At 43.4% G+C, this 20,912-nt stretch overlaps 2 protein-coding genes across 9 annotated transcripts; one reads left to right on the top strand and one right to left on the bottom strand.

Moving 5' to 3' along the window:
• The first annotated feature begins 8 nt into the window (after window positions 1–8).
• INTS11 (integrator complex subunit 11) lies at window positions 9–13,739 on the top strand. 4 transcript variants are annotated; one of them, XM_075772942.1, is made up of 18 exons: window positions 9–76; window positions 571–756; window positions 1,677–1,774; window positions 2,783–2,856; window positions 2,995–3,223; window positions 3,340–3,438; window positions 3,531–3,565; window positions 4,253–4,391; window positions 6,255–6,319; window positions 6,964–7,153; window positions 7,874–7,957; window positions 8,491–8,580; window positions 9,163–9,325; window positions 10,124–10,231; window positions 10,833–10,894; window positions 11,762–11,904; window positions 12,637–12,766; window positions 13,557–13,739. In XM_075772942.1, the coding sequence occupies exons 2-18, from the start codon at window positions 729–731 to the stop codon at window positions 13,620–13,622; spliced, it is 1,803 nt and encodes a 600-aa protein (XP_075629057.1). In that variant the 5' UTR covers window positions 9–76; window positions 571–728; the 3' UTR covers window positions 13,623–13,739. The 4 variants fall into 4 exon arrangements, with proteins under 4 accessions (XP_075629057.1, XP_075629060.1, XP_075629058.1 ...); XM_075772945.1 differs by having other exon boundaries at window positions 63–186; XM_075772943.1 differs by lacking the exon at window positions 9–76 and adding an exon at window positions 105–369.
• Window positions 13,647–20,896, bottom strand: LOC104640290 (lysophosphatidic acid receptor 6-like). Of its 5 annotated transcripts, none has more exons than XR_012838538.1 (3): window positions 19,743–20,890; window positions 17,309–17,424; window positions 13,647–16,586 (listed from the first exon to the last, which is right to left on the bottom strand). XR_012838538.1 is itself a non-coding variant. In XM_075772952.1 (3 exons), the coding sequence occupies exon 2, from the start codon at window positions 17,249–17,251 to the stop codon at window positions 16,199–16,201; it is 1,053 nt and encodes a 350-aa protein (XP_075629067.1). In that variant the 5' UTR covers window positions 17,252–17,424; window positions 19,743–20,896; the 3' UTR covers window positions 15,212–15,366; window positions 16,180–16,198. The 5 variants fall into 5 exon arrangements, 4 of the variants coding, with proteins under 4 accessions (XP_075629067.1, XP_075629065.1, XP_075629064.1 ...); XM_075772952.1 differs by having other exon boundaries at window positions 15,212–15,366; window positions 16,180–17,424; window positions 19,743–20,896; XM_075772950.1 differs by having other exon boundaries at window positions 15,212–17,424; window positions 19,743–19,900; window positions 20,379–20,895.
• Window positions 20,897–20,912: the final 16 nt, after the last annotated feature.

The raw sequence follows: 20,912 nt of genomic DNA on the forward strand, positions 1-20,912 counted from the left end.
GGCGCAGAGGGCGGGCCTTGCCGGGCTGGGTGGCTACGCATGCGCAGAGGCGCCGAGGAGCAGGCCCGGCGCGGCGGTGAGGGCCGGGCCGGGCGGCCGTTGCTAGGGCCGCGGTGGGCGGGGGCCCTGCTGCCGGGCCGGGGTGTTCCGCTCCGGGGCCGTGCTGCTGCTGGCGGGGCGGGGCGGGTGTGCTGCGCTGCTGGGGAGGTGAGAGGTCGGGGCCCTGCGGCCCAGGGCTGACGGGAGCGCCGGGGCCGGCCCTGCCTGCGGCCTGACGCAGGTTTTTCCCTGCCCGGGGCAGCCGTCGCCTCCGGTCAGCGCTGGGGAGCGGGGCTGGGACCGGCAGGCTCGGTGAGGAAACCTGGCGGCGTGAGTGGCGTGAATAAAACAAATACGGCCGGCGGAGGGCTGGCCGGTGTGTGTGGGGGGAGCCCGCTCCTCTGCTGCCCTCCCAGCCACGTCGGGGGTAGCGGTGGTGGTGATCGAAGGCGGGCAGGCGTGAATTTCTAGTTGTTGTTAATCATCCCTGCGTTCATCTGACTTGTATTTTTCTGGCTGTCTTCCCTCTAGGAAGGAGTTGGGCCTCTGCTCAAGTGTTGTGCTCGTTACTGAAAAATACTTGAAATGGCGGCGGTAAAAACACCTACATCTTCGCTTCTTTTTGTGGATCCCGTTAGGCTGTTGCCAAAATAATTTACCATGCAGTTTGAGATTTAGAGTTTGTTAAAATGCCTGAAATAAAAGTCACTCCCTTGGGTAAGTCCAGTCTAAAATCGTCCTGAATTAGAAATACTGAAAAACTTAAGAATTTGGAATTCAAAGTAACGTGTTAGGCAGCTGGAGATGTATGTGCCTTTCTGTGCCACAAAAACTGCTCGTGGTGGTGTACTGCAATACACGATACAGTTGCACAGCGTCTTAACGTAATTGTTGTCAGTATGTCATTGTCCCCCTTTTGTCTTTCAAGCAAGTAAGACTTGAACAGTCTGACAACTCAGTTTTGGTTCATTAATACGTACTCATGTACTGGTGTTGTAGTATTGTACAGTATAGATAGAGTATTAGTTCACTTAACAGTGCTAAAGATCCACAGGAAGCAAATTTTTCCTCTTTTTTCCACCCCCTCTTTTATGGGTTGCACAGAAACTGCTGAGATGTGTTTACGTACTGAGAAAGCAGACAATGTGCCAAACAGGAGAACCGCTTTATCCTGATGGGTAGTTTTCTGGCTCAGAATGAACTTAGCTAGAGCTTAATGAAGGTCTGTACCTGGGGAGGTGCAGAGCTCTGGGAACTTTGAGTTCCGTGCTAATCCTTTCCAGATAAGAGATTATTTTGCTCTTGCTTGAAACTGTGTAGCTGTGACTGCCCAGCAGTAGGCAGAGAACAAACGTTACCTGCATCTGAACTGGTTATGGGTTTGGACGCAGTGCTGTGTTTACTGTAGTTTTGCAGCTGCAGCTGGAAGGCGCTTTCACGAGCTCAGGGAACGGGGTAAGTCAGTTCATGTTTGCTTACCCTCTAACAGATCTGCTAGCTTGGAAGAAAGGACGTAGTCTTTTCCTGCATCAAAAGAGGGCTAGGAAGTTTGTACAGACCTTTAAATGCTTCTCTTTTGAAGCGACTGTGAATATTTCTAGGGATGTCTGACTTGTCTGTCTTTTGCTTGCGTCCAGGAGCTGGCCAGGATGTGGGGCGCAGCTGTATCCTTGTGTCTATTGCTGGGAAAAATGTGATGCTTGACTGTGGGATGCACATGGGCTACAACGATGATGTGAGTATGGTGGAGAAGCCTGAATGTTGTGTAGAGATGCTTTCAAGGTGTATCTGTCTGACATTTCCCCAGCAGGGCTCCTGGTTCCTTTTTCCAGTCTATTCCCTTTTATTTGAACATTGCCCGACTCATCTTACGTGGCGTGTGCGCAATGTTACTGAGCACGTGTATCAGCCAGTCCTGGAGCTGGATTGTGGCAGAGAATGAACTACTATTGCCCCTTCAAAGTCTTGCCTTCCTGTGCAAGAGGTACATCCCCTTGAGTATTCCTGGTCTATGAAGTGCCACTATCCAGTCGTCCTTTCTCTGGGTTGTAGTCTTTGAAAAAATACTAAGCAAGCTGTGAACGCTCTATTCTATTCTGGTGGTTTTGGCCTTTCTGTATTTCATATGGGCAGGTGTCTTCTATGCTGTAAAGCATTAATCTTCTCAGCTAGACTGCTCTTGACATGATGCTTGGTTTTAGGCAGTTCATTACTTCTGGGATCCACACCACGCATCTGATGCTTCAGAAAGCGAGTGAGCTAGGAAATATTCCTGATGTTTGATCACCTGATACTAGTAGGAAACAAATAACAGCAAAAACATTCTGCAAGATAGAGTTAAAGCGTGATACAGCAAATGTGCCACTATAGAAAAGGTTTTGAGGCTTTCTGCCTTAATGCCTGTGGGTAAGCTAAAACGCATTGGTCGCCTGTTTTACTCTGAAGACAAACTTGGCTATGATTTATTTATTTGCAAGGTCAGTTTCCCTGTCTGTCCTCTGGCAACCCTCCCTCCCTGTTTCTCTTTGATTCTTCCTGCACATAAATGCTGATGGTGTCGCCTGCAGCTCTTACCATATTGCTGACGCTAGTGCAGTCTTCGGCCTTATTGCAGTTTTGCCTCGAGGTGGATTATAGTTTTGAGTGTTTCAGGTTGTTCACACCATTGTTTTGTTGGACTAGTAATGTAGTATTAACTGGCTTTGTTTCATAACGGATAGCCTGTTTTTTCATGTCTTTGCAGAGACGCTTTCCTGACTTTTCGTATATCACTCAGAATGGAAGGCTGACTGACTTTCTAGACTGCGTGATCATCAGGTGAGAAAGCTTCCTTCCTTGTCAGAGCTCAGATGGGAAACAGGAAAGCTTTGTATACTGTCCCTAGCAACCCAAACATGTTGTAAGTCCATTGTTCATATTTAATGATTTAACCTTATCCTTTGTGTCTTTTTGCAGCCACTTTCACTTGGACCATTGTGGAGCTTTACCGTATTTCAGCGAAATGGTTGGTTACGATGGGCCCATTTACATGACGCATCCTACCAAGGCCATCTGTCCCATCCTCCTGGAGGACTACAGGAAAATAACTGTAGATAAGAAAGGGGAAACTAACTTCTTCACTTCCCAAATGATTAAAGACTGTATGAAAAAAGTGGTTGCTGTGCATCTTCACCAGACAGTTCAGGTAAACGATCATTTCTGTGTACTCTTGGATCAGACCAACTGGATTGTTGTAGAAGGCAGAGCAGTTTTAGTTTGTTTAAATGCGTGCAGTAATGCAGCGTTTGCCTGTTCGTGCAGGTGGATGAGGAGCTGGAGATTAAGGCGTACTATGCAGGGCACGTGCTAGGAGCAGCCATGTTCCAGATTAAGGTTGGGTGCGAGTCAGTAGTGTACACTGTAAGTATGCACAACGATATTTTTAGATACCCATGTTTCCTTTTAATGGCCATTACCTTGAGAATATTAACGGATTTTTCTTCTTCCATTAGGGTGATTATAACATGACACCAGACAGACATTTAGGGTAAGTAGGAAGCTGAGTTTCTAGGAATTGTGTATATATATTTGACAGGAAGATTTTAGCACAGCTTCTGTTAATGCTAGGGCCTTAACAGCATTGATTCTGTGTTAGGAGACTGGAACATTTAACGATGTCTTTGCTGGAAAGATAAACGCAATTTCGAATTACGAGAATGAACAGATTTACATTGATTCTTCCAGATAGACCTTAACGTAATAATCTTCTGTATACTTAATTAATCTATTTTTAAGGCTATGTAATAATTGGACTTAAATGTTTAAAATGTTTTGTTGTCATGGTATCTTTTAAATGTATTTACTTTCTAAGATTGCTAATCGTGAACTCTAAGTTTCATTTTATTTTTATTGGTATATATGAGCAATTTGTAATATGCTATTTAGAATAATATTTTAATGCATTTAAAACAAGTAATAGACTGGAGAAGAATTTCTTTTCAAAATCTGTAGTCTCTATTCTGAGCTGGATTCATTTAAAGAAAGCATGGCCTACAGAGAGGAGTACTGGTCCTCCTAGGTGACTTTGGGCAAGCCGATGCGCATCTGTGTACTTGTTTTCCTATCTGCAAGTCCAAACAGTGATGCACTCCACCCATCTTTGAGACCTGCAGATCAGAAATGCTAGATACCATCTCTTAATTTGAATGTTTATTTAAAATTCCTTTTCTTTTAGTGCTGCCTGGATCGATAAGTGTCGCCCAGATTTATTAATAACTGAATCCACCTATGCCACAACTATCAGAGATTCCAAACGCTGCAGAGAAAGAGATTTCTTGAAGAAAGTTCATGAGACTGTAGAAAGAGGAGGGAAGGTACGGCATTTTGATAATCTGAAGTGATGTGTCTTTTCCTCTCTGAAGTTCTTTGTTGGCTCTGTAGTCTGTGTAACTGCTGATTAACTCAGGTACCTGTGTATGACTACTACATGAAACGGAAGGCATTTTTATATTTCTCCATTTGTACTTTAAAAGACAGAATATTGAACACCTCAATTAAGAGGAAAACCAAACCAGAAGTTAATGAGACAGTAAGGGAAATGCAGTTCTTAGAGTCTGGAAATATGGAGGATAAAGGCAAAATTAACTTGATTTGCATCCTGTATAGTGAAGCATCCTCTTAGTCCTGTAAATGAAGAAACTGAGACTGACTGTTCAATGACTTCATCAGAAATGATTTCCAGTGTAGCCAGGTCTGTCTGTTCAGTGTCATGCTTTGTGCTGTTCAGCACTGTCCTGTCTGTTATAAAACCCCTCCAAGCGCTTGGGAGATACGTGTTTGCCGTACAGTAAATGATGCTTCAGTACCTTGTTTGTGGCTTTCACTTGCCTGGCTGTTTTGCCTGGGTAAGCCTGTTCCAGTCCAGTGTGATTTGATACGTGCAACTTCAGCTAGCCACAAAGCACACAGAATATATGATGATAGCATTGTAACATGGCCGTTAGTTGTATCAGTCCATTACTGGTTTAGAATTTCACTCAGTCTTTTCTGTTTCTTAGAGCTTAGCCCCTATCTTTGCTAATATAAAACTTTTTTTTTTTTTGGAGATCCTCTTTTTCATTAACACCCCATTTTGAGCATGCCTAGGAAAAGACTTTATAAAAAGAGACATTATAACCCCTCAGAAAGTGGAACTAGAAGTGGAAATTTGGAACACAGCAAAGTTTTACTGATTTTACTGTAGCTAAGAATCTGGTTCTAGATTCCCAGGACTTAGTTCATTTAACTTGATTAAATGGAAGGTTAGTCTGACTGTTGATTGTACGTGCAGAACTGGAATTGCATTTTGGTTAAAATTTATAGTAACCCCAAGCCCTGTATTTTATTTACTGTTCTTGTCTTAGTAGGGGCAAAATGCAGGCTTGCCTGTGGAAAAGAGGGTGAGTCTCTTGGTAATGGATGTGATTTGCTAAACAGTTCCATTAAGTAGTGGATAATAGCTTTCCCACTGGATCTGGAAAACAAATGAGTAGTGGTAAACTTTTTTGCTGCCAAGTGATAGCACCTAACTGAAGAAAACATTGGAAATAGAAACAGCTGTACGTTCTTTCCTCTAGTGTTTCATTTGCGGAGGGAGGAGGGTTGTAATTACCCCAGCACAGACAAAGTGATCAAGGACAGAAACACTCATCTTAGTGTCCATTTCCATAAATAATACCAGAATTGTTGCTCTGGACAACCTGTTTTTATATTATCCAGGACAGAACAGAACTGAATATATTCATAAGCACCATGTCCTGCCAGAGACTTTCCTCAGTATGTATAAACTGAGGTCTTAGCCAAGCAGATAGGTGCTTGTCAAATATCAGTGCCTTTCATTCCAAAACTGCAGAACACATTCCTGTGGAAAGAAAGATCAGCAAAGGAGTATCAGAAAATGAGAGGGAACTGAGGGACTTCACTGAGAGGGCGATCGGGCACTGGAATAGGCTCCCTAGGGAAGTGGTCACAGCACCGAGCTTGACTGAGTTCAAGAAGTGTCTGGATAACGCTCTCAGTCATATGTTCTGATTTGGCTGGTCCTGTGTGGAGCCAGGAGTTGGACTCGATGATCCTTATGGGTCCCTTCCAACTCAGGATATTCTATGATTCTATGACTTGTTCAGAAATGATAATGCTACAAGGCCATTTACACGCCGTTTGGGTTTCACAGACTGTAAATCATACCTCACTTGCAGGTTCTTATCCCAGTTTTTGCCCTTGGACGTGCCCAGGAACTTTGCATTTTATTGGAAACTTTCTGGTGAGTGCAGTCTCTACTGTATGTGTACCATCACCTTTTTGTCCTTATGTTGTGGTCCTGGCAGGTTTCTGTGATTCCTTCATGTCTGTTTAGTACATATATTCTTACTAGTATTTCTCTGTGTGTTGGCCCATGCTGGCAGTTGTGGAATTACTTCTTTCTGTATGTTTCCCAGTGTTCCCGGCTCGCAGTAAACTAACCATTTTCTTATCCAGAGTTATTCTCCACTTCTCTCCCATTCAGGATCAACTGTTCTTTAAAAAACTTGATTGCATCTTTGCCACAAACTGTTTTCATAGGAGGAGGAGGGATGAACAAGTATTCCAACTTATGTATAAACATTGTGTGGAAATGTTTTTGATAATACCAAATTTTACTGGTTTTAATTCCCATACCAGAATGATTAATATTTATAATAGAAGTAGTTGTCTGTAGCAGGTGAGAAGGAGAATTGGACTAAAGCCTACTTTGTAGTAAGTTAGTGCATAGTAACATAGCATTGTCATAATACTGATTTATAGCTCATTGAGAATAGGGCGTGCACAAAAAATCTTTGGAGATTACATAGGTTTATGGACTTTCAGCATAGATAGCCAGGATCCTGATTTGACCCTCACAGGTATCTGGAACGCTTCTTTCTACAGGGAAAGAATGAACTTGAAGGCTCCAATTTATTTTTCAACGGGACTGACGGAGAAGGCCAATCATTATTACAAGCTTTTCATCACCTGGACTAATCAGAAGATTCGGAAAACATTTGTGCAGAGGAACATGTTTGAATTCAAACACATCAAAGCATTTGATCGGGCCTTTGCAGACAATCCGGGGCCTATGGTAGGTGGGCATTAACAAGGGGATAGAGAGATGTGTAGTGTCAGGGAGCTGTTTTTATACCACTCTGTTCCTGGCTAAGGCAAACAGGCAGTCTGCAAAAGCTAAGTATCCTCTGCCCCATTATTGGGGGGGATATGGGATTATGATATTAACATTAATATCAGCATCCTGTCTGAAACCCTTTTGTGGCAAGACCGTCCGAATGCTTTTATCTGTAGAACTACTAAAGATCTTTCTATCTTTATTTTAGTAAAGGTAAAATGCCCAGAGAAAATAAAAAAATTGATTGCATGTTCATATAATCTATAGCTCTGGACCTGATTTAAACTATAACTTTTACAGTATATTCTTTTGACTTGCGTCAGGAGACAGATCCTTTACAACACAATCTCTTATTGCTGATTTTATTTCTGACTGGTTTATTAGGCAGCAGCTGAAAGAGGAATCTGTTGAACATGATAGTACCATTATAAAACTGTTCAAAGTTTTTATCAGATACCACGGATGCTCATAAGAATTTCCTAAAACAGTAGTTGAGCTTATGTGAAAATTAGGCAAGGTTTGGAAAATAAAACAGCAAAAATCCTCATTAGAGCTTTGATGTAGTAAGCGTGCCGTGATGTGTATTAGCGGATACTCTCCACAGTTTTAGGGTAACTAATAAGTAATGGAAAAAACCCTGTTTTCTGTTGTGATTCTTGGCGTATTTTTGAATTCTAGGTTGTGTTTGCAACCCCTGGCATGCTTCATGCGGGACAGTCCCTTCAGATCTTCAGGAAATGGGCAGGGAACGAAAAGAACATGGTAAGAAATTTTGTTTCCTCGAGTGATGTTTTGTGTTAATGTGATCGTGGTACAGTCATAAGAACAAAGGTTGCAGGAAAGCTTTTCCTGAGCATCTAAGGTTAAATGACACGAGTCCTCTCGTGAACCAGCCTGGGATTCAGGCTCTGAATTTTCTTTGCCATGTGTGAACAGGGCAAGCAGAGGAGGTACGTGTCTCAGGAGCTTGTGGGAGATTTTATTTTCAGAAGTACTTTCATTAATTTGAAGCTGCTTCAAAGATAGTTGAATAACAGACATTAATTCTTATTTAGTGGTGTGTAGATTTCAGCAGTTTGCTTTCTAATTTAATTTTCATGTGCGTTCTGGAGTTGGGTATTCCCACAAGTTGCAGAACAAAGCAAGCAGCTTTCCAGTGGATGGTATTCCGTAAGACAGGAAGAACACAAACGTACAGCAGTATTAGGCATTTGTGGCTATTTTTATGTTTACAACAGCCGTGCTATGCACAGTCCATGTGCAGAGTTTGTAGTTTTTTCTGGTTTCCTTCTCAGGTCATCATGCCAGGCTACTGTGTGCAGGGAACTGTGGGCCATAAGATTCTGAGTGGACAGCGCAAGCTGGAAATGGAAGGAAGACAGATAGTAAGTTTTATTTTCAAGAAGGAAGATCATTTGGGGGAAGTTCTTCAGAACTTTAGGTGGTAGTTAGATACTATGTACTTGTAATGGGAATATACCACATACAACATTGAAAATATCCAAGTAACATTTTCTTTGGGGTTGGACTAGGGGTTTTTTTCCCCTTTACATTGCAACAGTCTGTCTTTTTCTGCCATAAGACTTTGTCGGGGACATATTTTAATGTTTAATAACTAGGCACCATATAGTCAGATAGGTAAAAATGATACATTTTTAGGCAGATGGGGATATTAAAAAACTGATACCAACTGTTCTTAAGTATTGATTTGTTTTGGCACAAGTATTGTGCTCTGAAATTGAGCAGTTTGATCCTTTAAGTTCTTGAAAGCTTTTCTATACAGCATCATATTCAGTTCCTGCTGATAAGCAGCTCTTGCTGCAACCTCATTTTCCAATTCAGGTGTTCTGCTTCCCTCTTCAAACTAAATACAGAGGAGTCTGGGTCTGTTTGTGTGTGCTATACAAGCTGTAGTGAGCCAAAGCAGTTCCTGATTCACAAAGCCTGTCCTTTCTGCTCCCCCCCAGTTAGAAGTAAAGATGCAGGTGGAGTACATGTCCTTCAGCGCCCATGCGGATGCCAAGGGAATAATGCAGCTGATTCGCCAGGCTGAGCCACGAAATGTTCTCCTGGTCCATGGTGAAGCAAAGAAAATGGAGTTTCTGAAGCAGAAAATAGAACAGGAATTTCGTACGTATAGTGTTGGTACTGAAGAGGGAATGGTGGTGGACATTAAAGTTCACATACTTAATCCACTGGACGTCAGCATAGAGTTGGGCATACTGCAACTTTTGCAGGACCAGTCACTCTCAAGAAACTAGTATCTATAACATATCTTACTTAACAGGTTAAGCCTATTTAATTTTAATGCTTATTTGGTAAAAGTGGTTTTGATATATTTGCGTTGTTATAGTTCAGCACTTAGGAAATACAAATTCAGTTAGTTAGACTCTTAAAAGAAGCCGAGGTGAGCAGGGTACATCTGAAATCATAAATTAGCAACTTCAGATGAGCTCCGGGGGGGGCGGGAGTTCCTTGGAAATAGTTGCTCTTAAATGATGAGAAAGCACAGAATTCAGATTGGCTGGTTACTCACTCTCTGCAGGTTTCTTCACAGAAATTTGTTATCAATGTCAGAGTGCAGGCAGTTTTGTTGCAGTCTGTTTTGTTTTTACCCTTCACAAGGAGTTAAGGATAGCTGGGCTAGTAGGTATTGCCTCATTGGGGTTTTGATGGTTCTGATAAGGTTGTTAGCCTTAAGTCTGAGCAGCAGTTCTACTTTTCATCTCTTTCCCTGGTACTAAATTTCAGCCAACTGCTGTTAAACTTCACTTCCTGTCCTGAACAGCTGCCCTAGGCTTCTGCCAAAATCACAGCACCATCTAGTCTAGGGATGCTTGCACGCTGCTTGTGGGTGAACTGAGAGTCTGGGATTGGAAATCCTGCTGCAGCAAGCAATCGTTCTGACACTGGTTGTTTACATTGCAGATGTCAACTGCTACATGCCTGCAAATGGAGAGACCACAACAATATTCACCAACCCCAGCATCCCAGTGGACATATCCCTGGGACTTTTGAAGAGGGAAACAGCAATAGGTGATGCATTTTTCAACCAAGAATTTAATATTTTTGGCCTTGCCCCTGTCTTGTATAGTACTTGTATTAGGTGGAAACAGTGGTGCAGGGCCAGTTGTAGCAATGGTGACTTACAGCAGTGCTTCCTGTAAAAGAACAGACTTTATGAGCATTTAGTGGTTTTAACGAGCATTTGGTGGTTGAGGGGGCTTCCTCTGGAATGAAACAGCTACTATGCTGTGACTGTGTATTCATTAACGTTTAAAACCAAACACGCACGCACAACCTTTGAAAACAAAGTCCATGTATGCTTTTACTAGCTAGGTCTGTGAAAACTGGAATTACTTTTATAAACCAAATTTAAGAAAAATCTAAAACCTCTCAAACCAGGAAGTGATATGGGAAGAGAGGTAGCTGTTCTGTATTACTAAGCATGGTTTCTTATGTGTCTAGAACACTGATCATGGTTTAAGCACCATGTAGCCACAGACAGAACAAAGATGTAACATCTTAGTCTCTGAACCCCAGCAGTCTATTAAGTGCTATAGCAGTTGTCTTGTGTGAAAAATAAGCACATCATCATTAACCATGCTGTCTTTCTCTTCCATTGACCTTGGTTTAGGTCTCTTACCAGATGTCAAGAAGCCAAAGCTAATGCATGGCACATTAATTATGAAGGATAATGTAAGTAAAAAAGTTCTTATGTTTGTCTCATGTCCTGTGAATGTGTGGTGTTCTAATTCCTGAGGTCTGGCTGAACAAGGAACTAAACCAAAGGTAAGCAGGCCTCGGTTCTTGGAAGGAGGCCAGTAAGAGCATACCTGGCAAGATTAATCTGTAAGACAGCCTCTAGCTTGTCAGTTGTCTTGACTGATAGTCTTCACTAGTCCTACAACTTCAGAACTAGTATCTTGCTATCCGTGAGCAGGGAGGTGTGGAGGTAGACTTTACTGATCAGCCTCACGAACGCTTACAGATGAAGTCACAGGAAATGGGTAAATTTGAAGAGCTACTTCAGTTCAAAGTCTGTTTTTTGCTCTGGCCTGCTGCAGCCTACTGGGTGTAGCTACAGCCATTCCAAGGAGGCTGTGGTGTTTCTGATTCACTGTGCCTGTAAAAATGAAAAGAATCAAGCAGCAGCCAGCTGGTGGTAAACTTCAGTTTGTTGGACAAAGATGGAAAGGTCCCAAGGGAGGAGTTGTTACTCTGGAACCTCATACTTATATTTAAACAAATAATTTCCCCTGACAAAGAGGTTAAACCAACTTTAATTTTGGGAAATAAAGAAGTGGTACGATTATTTAGGTGGACGTTTTGCCACCATCTTACCTCCACCTTTTCTGTCCGTTTTATGCTCATGCCTAGCTGTTACTGCTTGCAGTTGTAACTGAAAGGTCTTCAGACATTTCAGAGACTGAAAAGGAATGATCTTACCCGCTGAAGTTTTGCAGTGATGAACACATACCTGTGTGCAGCTGACAGAGGAGGAATAAAAAACTTCAGAAAGTGCAAAGAAATAGCTTATAATGGATTTGTACTTTTCCTCTGCAGAGCTTCCGACTGGTTTCTCCTGAGCAGGCTTTGAAGGAGCTGGGCCTTGCAGAACATCAGTTGCGTTTCACCTGCCGTGTTCACATTCAGGATCCACGGAAAGAACATGAGACAGTGCTTCGTGTATACAACCATCTCAAAGGGTAAGTCTGTTCTTAGCTGCGTTTGTTTTCTTCCTGCTAGGGATGGGCTTGTACTACCTATATTAATAATGATAAGCTCAAACGCCCCCTACTTCTGGCTTTCCAGACCAGCCCCCAAGAGTTATTAAGAGAAAATTCTCTGCAGCCCAGAAGACACAACTGCTCTAGATTTTATTAATCTATATAGCTAAGGTAACCAAAGCCGCAGTTACACTGCAGTAACAGAGGCGGGCAATCAGCCTACGAGGTCATTGTCTTTACCAAGCTAGAGCAGGCCCCCTGAAATCCTTGTTGCTGTTACTACTGCTTCTAGATGAAGTTAGTCTCGCTCCAAACAGTTGTACTATCAAGCCTAGGGTCAGGACACCTCTTAAAGCTATTCTAAAGCTAGCAGCAGATGAACCTTAAAAGTTGTTTTCTTCCTACAGGCTGCTGGTTGATTCTGGGAGTAGTCCTTTGCTCAGATGCACAGGGTTCAGACTGGAGCTACAGCTATCATGAAAGCCAGAAATAAAATTCTGTAGGAAACCCTGCCTGATTAATATCAGCATCAAAATAAGCAAGCTATGAATCAGCCCCATTCTCCCTTCCTTTGGCAGCGGGTGCTGGCTCAGATACAGCTAAAAGTAATAACAACATGCTGGTGTTGGGGATTCAAAGCTACAGGGGCTGACCCTTCAGCTTGTGTGTGCGTCCCATCCAAAATAAATCCTGTCTCTTCTCTTTTACCAGGGTCCTGAAAGATTATTCAGTGCAGCATCTCCCTGACGGTTCTATAACAGTCGAGTCCATTCTTATCCAAGCCACGGCACACTCAGAGGATCAAGGAACCAAAGTTCTGCTCGTATCCTGGACTTACCAGGTAGGAATACTTGAAGACATAATTTTCAAACAACTCTGATCTTAACTCCTTGCAGTCCAAAGCTGCCCTACATTGGGGGTTGCTAATGTAGGGGTGAGGCTTCGTCACTCTGTTTTTGAAGAAGATGAGGTGAGTCATTGCTATTTCTTTACCATTATAGGTTTAGTACAGATCATTTTACAGGCACTCTACTGAGTCAGTTTTCTCTGGGATCACTGAACTCAAAGCAACTATCTGGAGTATTTACATTTAATACAGTTATGGTTAATTACAATTACATCTGTGTTTTGAGGACACTAGAAGCTGGGTGCTATAAACTCTCAGCTGTATCACTACTGCCATAAGCATGTGGAGGTACTTTGTATTGTATTTCTTAGGTATAAAACTTCGAACAGCTAGCTTTCTGCTGGTTAACACAAAATTGTGGTAAGATTAGACAGTTATGTTTTCTTCCTTTCAATGGCTGTTATTTTCAAATGCTTTCTTTACAGCAAGCAACTACCCTCCTGAGGACAAAGCAACACAACCCACAATGATTCTTTATTCCTTGCTTTCATTTTCCTTAAGAGACACCTCAGGTCCAGACACCTACTTTAAAACTCCCATTTGTCACACTGGTATTTTGAAAAAACAGCCCATTTGTGCTAACTGCATTGGTTTCAGGTTTTGACCACTGCTAACATTGGATTTTGCTGGGTCCAAGAATTATTTCAGTCTTATTTCTAGGTACCAGAGTTGAGTTTATTGCACCAGATGGGAAGATTGCTTTCATCCTCTCTGTTCTCTCTAGGATGAGGAGCTGGGCAGCTATCTCACATCCCTTCTGAAAAAAGGACTGCCACAGAGTACAGCGTGAGCAACAGAGCAGCAGGCACAGGGGTGGTTTAGAGAGATTTACATTTTATTTTGTTTACATTCTTAATGTGTTTTTCTGGTTTTGTTTAATAAAGGAATTACAGTGTTTGTCCAATTACTGCAGTGACAGTGTAGATAATTCAGCAGTACTGTGATCTTCCACCTGGGAAACCCACCTGTCCAGGAAGTCATTAGAGCCTGTTTTTAAAGAGTCCTGAGGAACAAGCTTTGTGTTGCTCACAGTAAGGTGGAAGATATTCAGTAGTATTCCCCTCCCACAGCTCATTTCCCTTAAAACCACAGCAGTGCCAAGTGAAACAAGGAGCTTTCAAAGCTTCACAACTGAAATACAAAGTATAAGTATAATGGAAGCAAGAGTATAACGGCTTAAATGTGCTATTTACCCAGCAGCATCATTTTTATTATCCATACTTCCCTCAATGACAGCTGACAAGCCTGCAACTCCTAGATGGAATCTAGTAAGTCTTCCTTCCTCTGTCCAGAGGATAAAAAGTGTGCTTAGTTGGAAAGAACAGTCCCTCCAGTGCAGGGAAGTTTTACTGTAGTCTATAAATAGGACAAAAATAGCAGTATCTCATGAAAGGTAACAGATTAAATTTGTCCTACTATTCCCTCAGAGGCTCTCAGCTCCATTTTAGAAGTGCAAGGATTTGCAATTGGTTTACCAAGCCCAGTCAGATATTTTGGAAAAGTTTGAACAGGTTTTCTCACATTTAAATTCCTCCAAGCTAAGAGCAAAATTCAGAAAGGGAGAGGTTAGTGGCTGACCCATCATTAGCACTAGGTGTCCATTCAACATGATTCAAACTGCGTGTAGCAGTAACAGACGTTGGGCCCAGCCTAACACCTGTAATCTTGCACCCACAAAAGCCACCTAGCGCAGCGCTTCAGCGCTATTACAGTAGTTTCATATTGGCTCTTGGTTTGCTTTCTGCATGTATCTCTGATTGCTAGTTTATTTATTGGCTTTAACTGATCAGTACAGCTTCCCACATTCAAGACCCTTGCTTACCATCTTAATGTTTTGTGTTTTTTTTTTTTCTCCACAAACCAAGACACCCCCCAACATACCCCTACACCCCCACTTACTTTCCAAACACCTTACTTCTTCCTGTCCTTTACCAGAGAGTAGCCTGTGGTGTCAGCCACCATTAGAAAATTGGCTGAATGTAGGCAGAAGCTGCAGTGTCTGTTGTGCAAAGAGAAGTTACTGCATCATGGCGACACATGACATTTACCTCCCCACGCAGTGCTGCCCCAGTAACCCCCCACCCTGCCTCCTTTAAGGTCTGTGGCAGTAGCACCCCCATCACCTGGGAACCCCAACCAGCTGCGGCGGGGGCCAGGTCAGATTGTGACTTTCAGCCTGTATTGTGCGCACTGGGAAACGGGAATAGCGATTTAGCACGTTGCTGTGTTTGGGCATACCTTGTTCCTGTTAACCAGGCCCTGTACCCATTTCCCTTCTGTTCTCATCTGCTCAGCCATCTTCCAGGCCAAGAGGATACAAGTTTGGGGGCAGCAGGAGAAGGAACAAAGCAGCGTGTCTGCGTATCCATCACCAAAAATCACATCCTCTTAAGTAAACCGTTGGCTTTTAAGCAGGTTTGTCAGCCAGGCCAGTGGTTTTCTGGTGACTTTCATAATCACAAATGATAAATTCTCTCCAAAGTCTCATGGTTCAAAGGGTGGAAAACTCAGATGTTTTCAGAAGCTGTGGGGTTCTATTAATACAAGAGAAGGTGTGAAACAGGTCAGAAACATTTTGTGATGTAAACACAGTGACTGAAAAAGAGAGCTTTGACATTTGAACAGGACCATGCAGTGTAAGGAGTTTTACCGTAGGAGTTGGCACTTTTCCTCCATGACTCTCTGGCCAGAGGAGCTTGTTTACCGCTGGTCCTGCACAGGGTTAACAGACTGATAAATACTTGGATCGATTCTCTTCTGGAATTGTATTAATAGATGTCCAGCTTGAATCCATAGGCACGCAACGCTATAAACCCTGTACTGCAATACTCCTCAGGAAGCCAACTGATTGATTCGCAAGAAGGGAGGCAAAGCCCTTATTTGGCTGTGGAACGTAGGCAGAAAGGAGTTTGTGAACCCAGCTGGCTCCAGCGTACCCCCAGGGAGAACACGCAGGATCCCTCCAAAATAGGGAAAAGCCAAGGAGTGCCCTGATCCACTCGGCTTTCAGCATTAGTGTCAATTCAGAGGCCGGTTTCTTTCAAGTAACCCTTTCCCGGGCTGTACTGCTTTCCAGAAGAGAGTCCTGCATTCTCCTACCAACCCCGAAGTTAAACAAAGGGAGACCAAAACATCAGCATACACAAACACGTTTCACCGTGTGCTATCTAGGACTGTCAGAGAATCCAGCAGCCGCAAGTGCTGTCCTGGTTGGCTAACAAAAACAAAGAGCTGTTGGGCACTTCCCTCCAGTGGTGCCTTGATGTAACACTGACTCTATGAAAGCACGGCAGGTTTCACAGGTTTGTTTTCAAACAAAGAGTTGGACAGATGAATGCTGTACTTACTTTAGGTGGATCAGCTGATTCAATCCCTGTGGTTTTTATTTCCGTGTCTCCGTTGTGGTTTATAAACATAGGAGCACTCCTCAAATTTCTGGTCACAGATTGTGTACACCACTTTAGACCTGAATCTGACCTTGAAGTTGAAGTACCACTGCTTGCTGGAAGAGGTGAAGTAATACAAGAATGGGTTAAGGCAGCAGTTGAAACTCACGAGGGCTAAGGTGACCCTGCGCATTTTGTAGATCAAGTTGGTAAACGACTCGTTCTGGATGACCTGGGTTCTCATTAAAAAGTGGAGCAAGTGGGTGAGATGATACGGGAGAAAGCACAAAGTACAGATGAGCAAGATGATGTAGATAGTGCTCAGAGCCTTCTTCTTGCGAATGCTGCGTTTAATCTGGGAGATCCTCCTAGCAATGAGAGGGTAGCTGATCAGAATGATGGAAAACGGGATCATGAACCCAAAAACTAAGGCCAGGATGTTGTAAGGTGCCATGCGAGAAGTCCAGCTACGCGTAGTAAAGTTCTCAAAACATGCTGTCGTGTTCCTCAGACCACTGTTGTGGAGGGGGCCTCCAAGGATGAGTGGAGCCATGACACTGAGAGCAACCACCCAAAGGACTGTGACCACCACCACATAATGGATGACTTTGATCTGGATGTACGTGAAGGGGTGCAACACCGCGATGTAGCGATCAACACAAATGCAGGTGAAAAAGGCAATGCTTAGATAGATGTTGATATAGTACAAAGTCCCCGTTAGCCTACAAGCCATGTCACCAAAGATCCAATTGTTCCGATTCAGGTGGTAATGAATTTTAAAAGGCAGCACACAGACAAACAAGGTGTCTACCAGAGCTAGGTTGATCATGTATACATAGGAATGAGAAATGTGCTTTACTTTGCAGGACAGGAGGTACAGAGCTAAAACATTTTCTATCAGTCCCAGCACAAAGACAATGCTGTAGATGACAGTAAACAGGGAATACTGGAAGTCTGCTTCCAAGCTGAATTCTGAACTGGCATTGGCAACTGTCTCATTGGAGACTCCTTCCGTGCAGGAAATATCTGCCATGATTGCTGGAGTTTAGGGATATCCAATGCGGGATAAAAGTCTTAAGCCATCCCTTACCTCAGGAGGTTCTTGAGTTTTATTTCATCCAAGTGGGTGTGAGCTATAGTTACAATGGAGCAATGTGAAGTCCGGTGAGGTCTGTGGTTGATATACTTAGGTAGAAAGCGGTGTTACTGTAAGGGAGAATAAACCATTTAAGACACCAGCAGTTGAGATTTACACAGTAGACAGATTATTTACTGGCATTAAGATCTTCACAAGATCTCAACAGAATTAACAGAAGTAGCATCAAATATAAAAGAAATCTGAGTACCTAAGGCAGCCAGACACCTAAAGAGAAGCCCTTAAAGGCAGTGGAGAAATTAAACCCAGCTAAAATATGCACAACGTTGCTAAAGCTGAGCCATTGAAAGCACAAACGTACAAAGGTTGTTGGGTACTTTCCAAAGGAAACTCTGAAATCACACTTCCTCCCAATAGTTGTTTATCTAACGAAGTCAAAAGCACCCAAGATAACTGGAAGATTAGAAAGGAAAAAAAAAAAAATGGTTTCACTTTAAGTAGGCAAGCATACACATCTGCTTACATGGGTCTTCCACCTAGTAGCAAAGGGTGTGTACACACAGGGGAAAATTAATACAAAACCAGGCACGGCTTAGGCATAACTTTAAGCAGTACAGGACTTGAAGCAACCTTTACCTCAGAGTTTTGCCAGAGCAAGAGCCACCAAACCTCTCTTTTCTGGGTTCAAAGTAAGTGTTGCCCTGGAGGGAAAAATCATTAAAGGGGCAGGATGGCGAAGGGGACCGATTAGCTACTGCTTCTCACAAGACCAGCACAGCACGGACATCCGTAGACACTATCAGGTAACAGCTCCGTAACAAACACAAGGAATTTTCCCCAAACGGCACACTCGTTGGCCCAAGATTCCGCAGATGCTAGGCACAACAAGAGTTTCTGTATGCTTAATGCCGACTGAGTGCTGGGGGATGGCAAAACGAGTCTTGCTAAAGGCCTGCCTAGAACTGATTCCACTAGATCCCGGCAGGCCGGTTACACGGCCTTGCAACGGCGCAGAAGCTGCTTGCGCTGTGACACTACACTTATGTCATTTCCTGGTGGCATGTGTCACCTCACTTAATGCCTTAAATCCTTCCCCATCTGAAACAGGACCCCACATTATGTCTTACATTCCTAGAGTGGACAGTGGGTGACACCGATACCCAGCCGGGGTGTCACAGGTGATGTCAGAGATGCCTGTACCCGCTAGCACTCTCCATCCCGAGATGCAGCCCATCCATAACACGAACCCGTTTAAGCTTAACTACAGTGGAAGGGAGGGAATAGTAAATCACTGACAGGGAGTATTTTACAAGTCTTTTACAAGTCAGTCTCCTACCCGGTTCCAAACGGTTCCATACGCACTGCAGGACCCCAACGTGTACAAAAATCTGTTTGAAAGTATTTTCATTCCCTGTGAGAGGTAATAGAAGTGACAGAGTCTACAACTAAACAGGTATTTTCCAAGTATATAGGCACTTTCCTCTCCTACAATAATGTACCATTTACTTATCTACCATTTTAAAAGAATGGAGTCTGATCAAATTTCAAATTCAGTTTTGCTTCCCCAGAGCTGTTTTGTTGTTTGAGTTTGGCTTTTTCTGGGAGGGGGAAAGCTGTTCTTTCTTCCAGACAGCGAAAACCCACCAGTGAACTTCTGTTTCTGTACAAAGTTATTTGATTTACAAAAACACAGAAAAGCATACAAAGTTTTCACTGGATTTTGAGTTCATTAAATTATTAGAAATATTTTCATATAAAACCCAACCTTAAGTCTTTGAACTCTGGTCAAATGTGAGGATTTTCTAGTTTTAGTTTTAAAGCATCCCTGCCAAACAATCAGAAAAAGACAGATCTCCCCATGTATTGGATGTCCAAATTGAATCAACTGAAAAGAATTGGTAATGCAACAACATAAAAAGGAAAAGAATGCTAAATACTCCTTCATAATAAGTATTAATGATGGACACCAAAGAGATGATTCAGACTAGGAGTTTGCACAGAAGTTCTTTACTGATGGTATGTTTTATGATGCTAAGAGAGCATGTTCTTTAATTAAATGCCTTTAGGTTATTTTTAACAATTGCTCTGGGATTTAAAAAAACAAAGCAAAACCCCACAACAGTTGTCTGTGCTAACTGCAGAGTTAGGCAGTTAGTCTGCTGCTAGACTGCTGCCTGCACAGCTCAACCTGGGGTGATAACAAGTCCGTAAGTGCGACAGGTTTTTATTGTAACCAGAAGTTGGGAAACATCTGCAGAAACATCAACAGCAGGTATTTTTGCACAGCGACCACTAAAACAAACAAACAAAGCAGTGATACCTGAGCCTGCAGTAGCAGTTAGCTTTAACACCTGAACGGCGTTAGTATTTGTTTCGGTTTTCTGCCCTGTAAAGACTCAGAATAACTTTGGTTAGACAGTTACCTTACCAGAGCTCAGCTCATCCCCTCATGCAGAAAGCTGCAGATGAGTACACCGGCCTCTCCAAAGAGTCCTCACAACGGCGAGGTCACTGCTAAGCTCTTACTGCGCAAAGTTTTAAGCAGACTCCTCTGCCAGACGCACTGCAGAGCTCTCCCACGTCGCTCTACAGAGAGAAACCACAGGAAGCAAAGATGAAAAGCTGTCACTCGGATCCAAGAGAGCGCCCTTGCCCCGGTAGTGAAGTGTACATCCGTCCCCTGTACCCCCCAAAACTGAGGGGAGAGCAGAGCACACAGCCAGCACTACTGCACGTGTTCCTTCTCTCCGTGTATCTACTGTAGGAGGGAGGCACAACGCTCCCACCCAAAGCCACCCCGATTACCTCCAGCCTGCCCTTCTCTCCAGGCCCAGCAGCCTGCAGAGCAAGACCTGCCTCTGGAACCAGGTCCCAGTGCTTGAAACGGGCCTGGAGCTGCACTCTCACTTCCCCTCCGAGGGAGGAAGAGCAAGACTTTGCTGCCATTCCCTTTCAGGCAAACCGCGGTCTAAAAATACACAGGCGCATTAAGGTTTGGACCACCGATGGACAAGCCCCACTGCTTGTGTTGACAAATCACTGCAGCATGTTACATCATCCCTACTTCGGGGTACTCATCCAGCAAAGCTGTACCAGAAAAGCACAAACACACCAGCAACACAGCAGCTTCAACTCTCCTCCTCCATGGTAGAGACCCAGGACTCCTCCAAAGCTCTGTCATCATCTTTGGGAGTTAGTCCCGGAGGGAACAAAGCAGCTAGTAGTCAGCATCCTCCATGGGAGGGGAGAGAGTAACCAGGAGTATCTTGCCCCTCCTTCCCAAGTTGTCAAAAGTTGGTCTCTGGCAAAACTGATACCCGGAACAGAGTGGGGAAGAGATGAGGGGGCACCTAGAAACAGGCTGTCCTCATATTTTGTATCAGGACCGCTCACTAACTCAAATCCCTATTGCCAAAGGCAAGGGTGGCCTTGAGAGGCCAAAAAGAACTGCTGCCTCCCCCTCTGCCTTGTGGCTCTCCACCATGCAAACAGAGCTTGGAAACTCCAGTCTCTCAAGAGGTTATTAAGATTCTTCCTTTATTTATCTGAATGCGATAGTCAATATCGCTTTGAATTGCCGCATAACAAAACATCCTCT

Source organism: Balearica regulorum, chromosome 21 (assembly GCF_011004875.1).
Source record: "Balearica regulorum gibbericeps isolate bBalReg1 chromosome 21, bBalReg1.pri, whole genome shotgun sequence".
Taxonomy (NCBI): domain Eukaryota; kingdom Metazoa; phylum Chordata; class Aves; order Gruiformes; family Gruidae; genus Balearica; species Balearica regulorum.

What these genes read in the sequence shown, in the direction of transcription:
- INTS11 (XM_075772942.1), top strand. Translation starts at nt 729, where the DNA reads ATGCCTGAAATAAAAGTCACTCCCTTGG. An exon ending in ACATGGGCTACAACGATGAT is followed by an intron (nt 1,775 to 2,782) that starts GTGAGTATGGTG and finishes ATGTCTTTGCAG; the next exon opens with AGACGCTTTCCTGACTTTTC. An exon ending in TCGTATCCTGGACTTACCAG is followed by an intron (nt 12,767 to 13,556) that starts GTAGGAATACTT and finishes TGTTCTCTCTAG; the next exon opens with GATGAGGAGCTGGGCAGCTA.
- LOC104640290 (XM_075772952.1), bottom strand. Translation starts at nt 17,251, where the DNA reads ATGGCAGATATTTCCTGCACGGAAGGAGTCTCCAATGAGACAGTTGCC.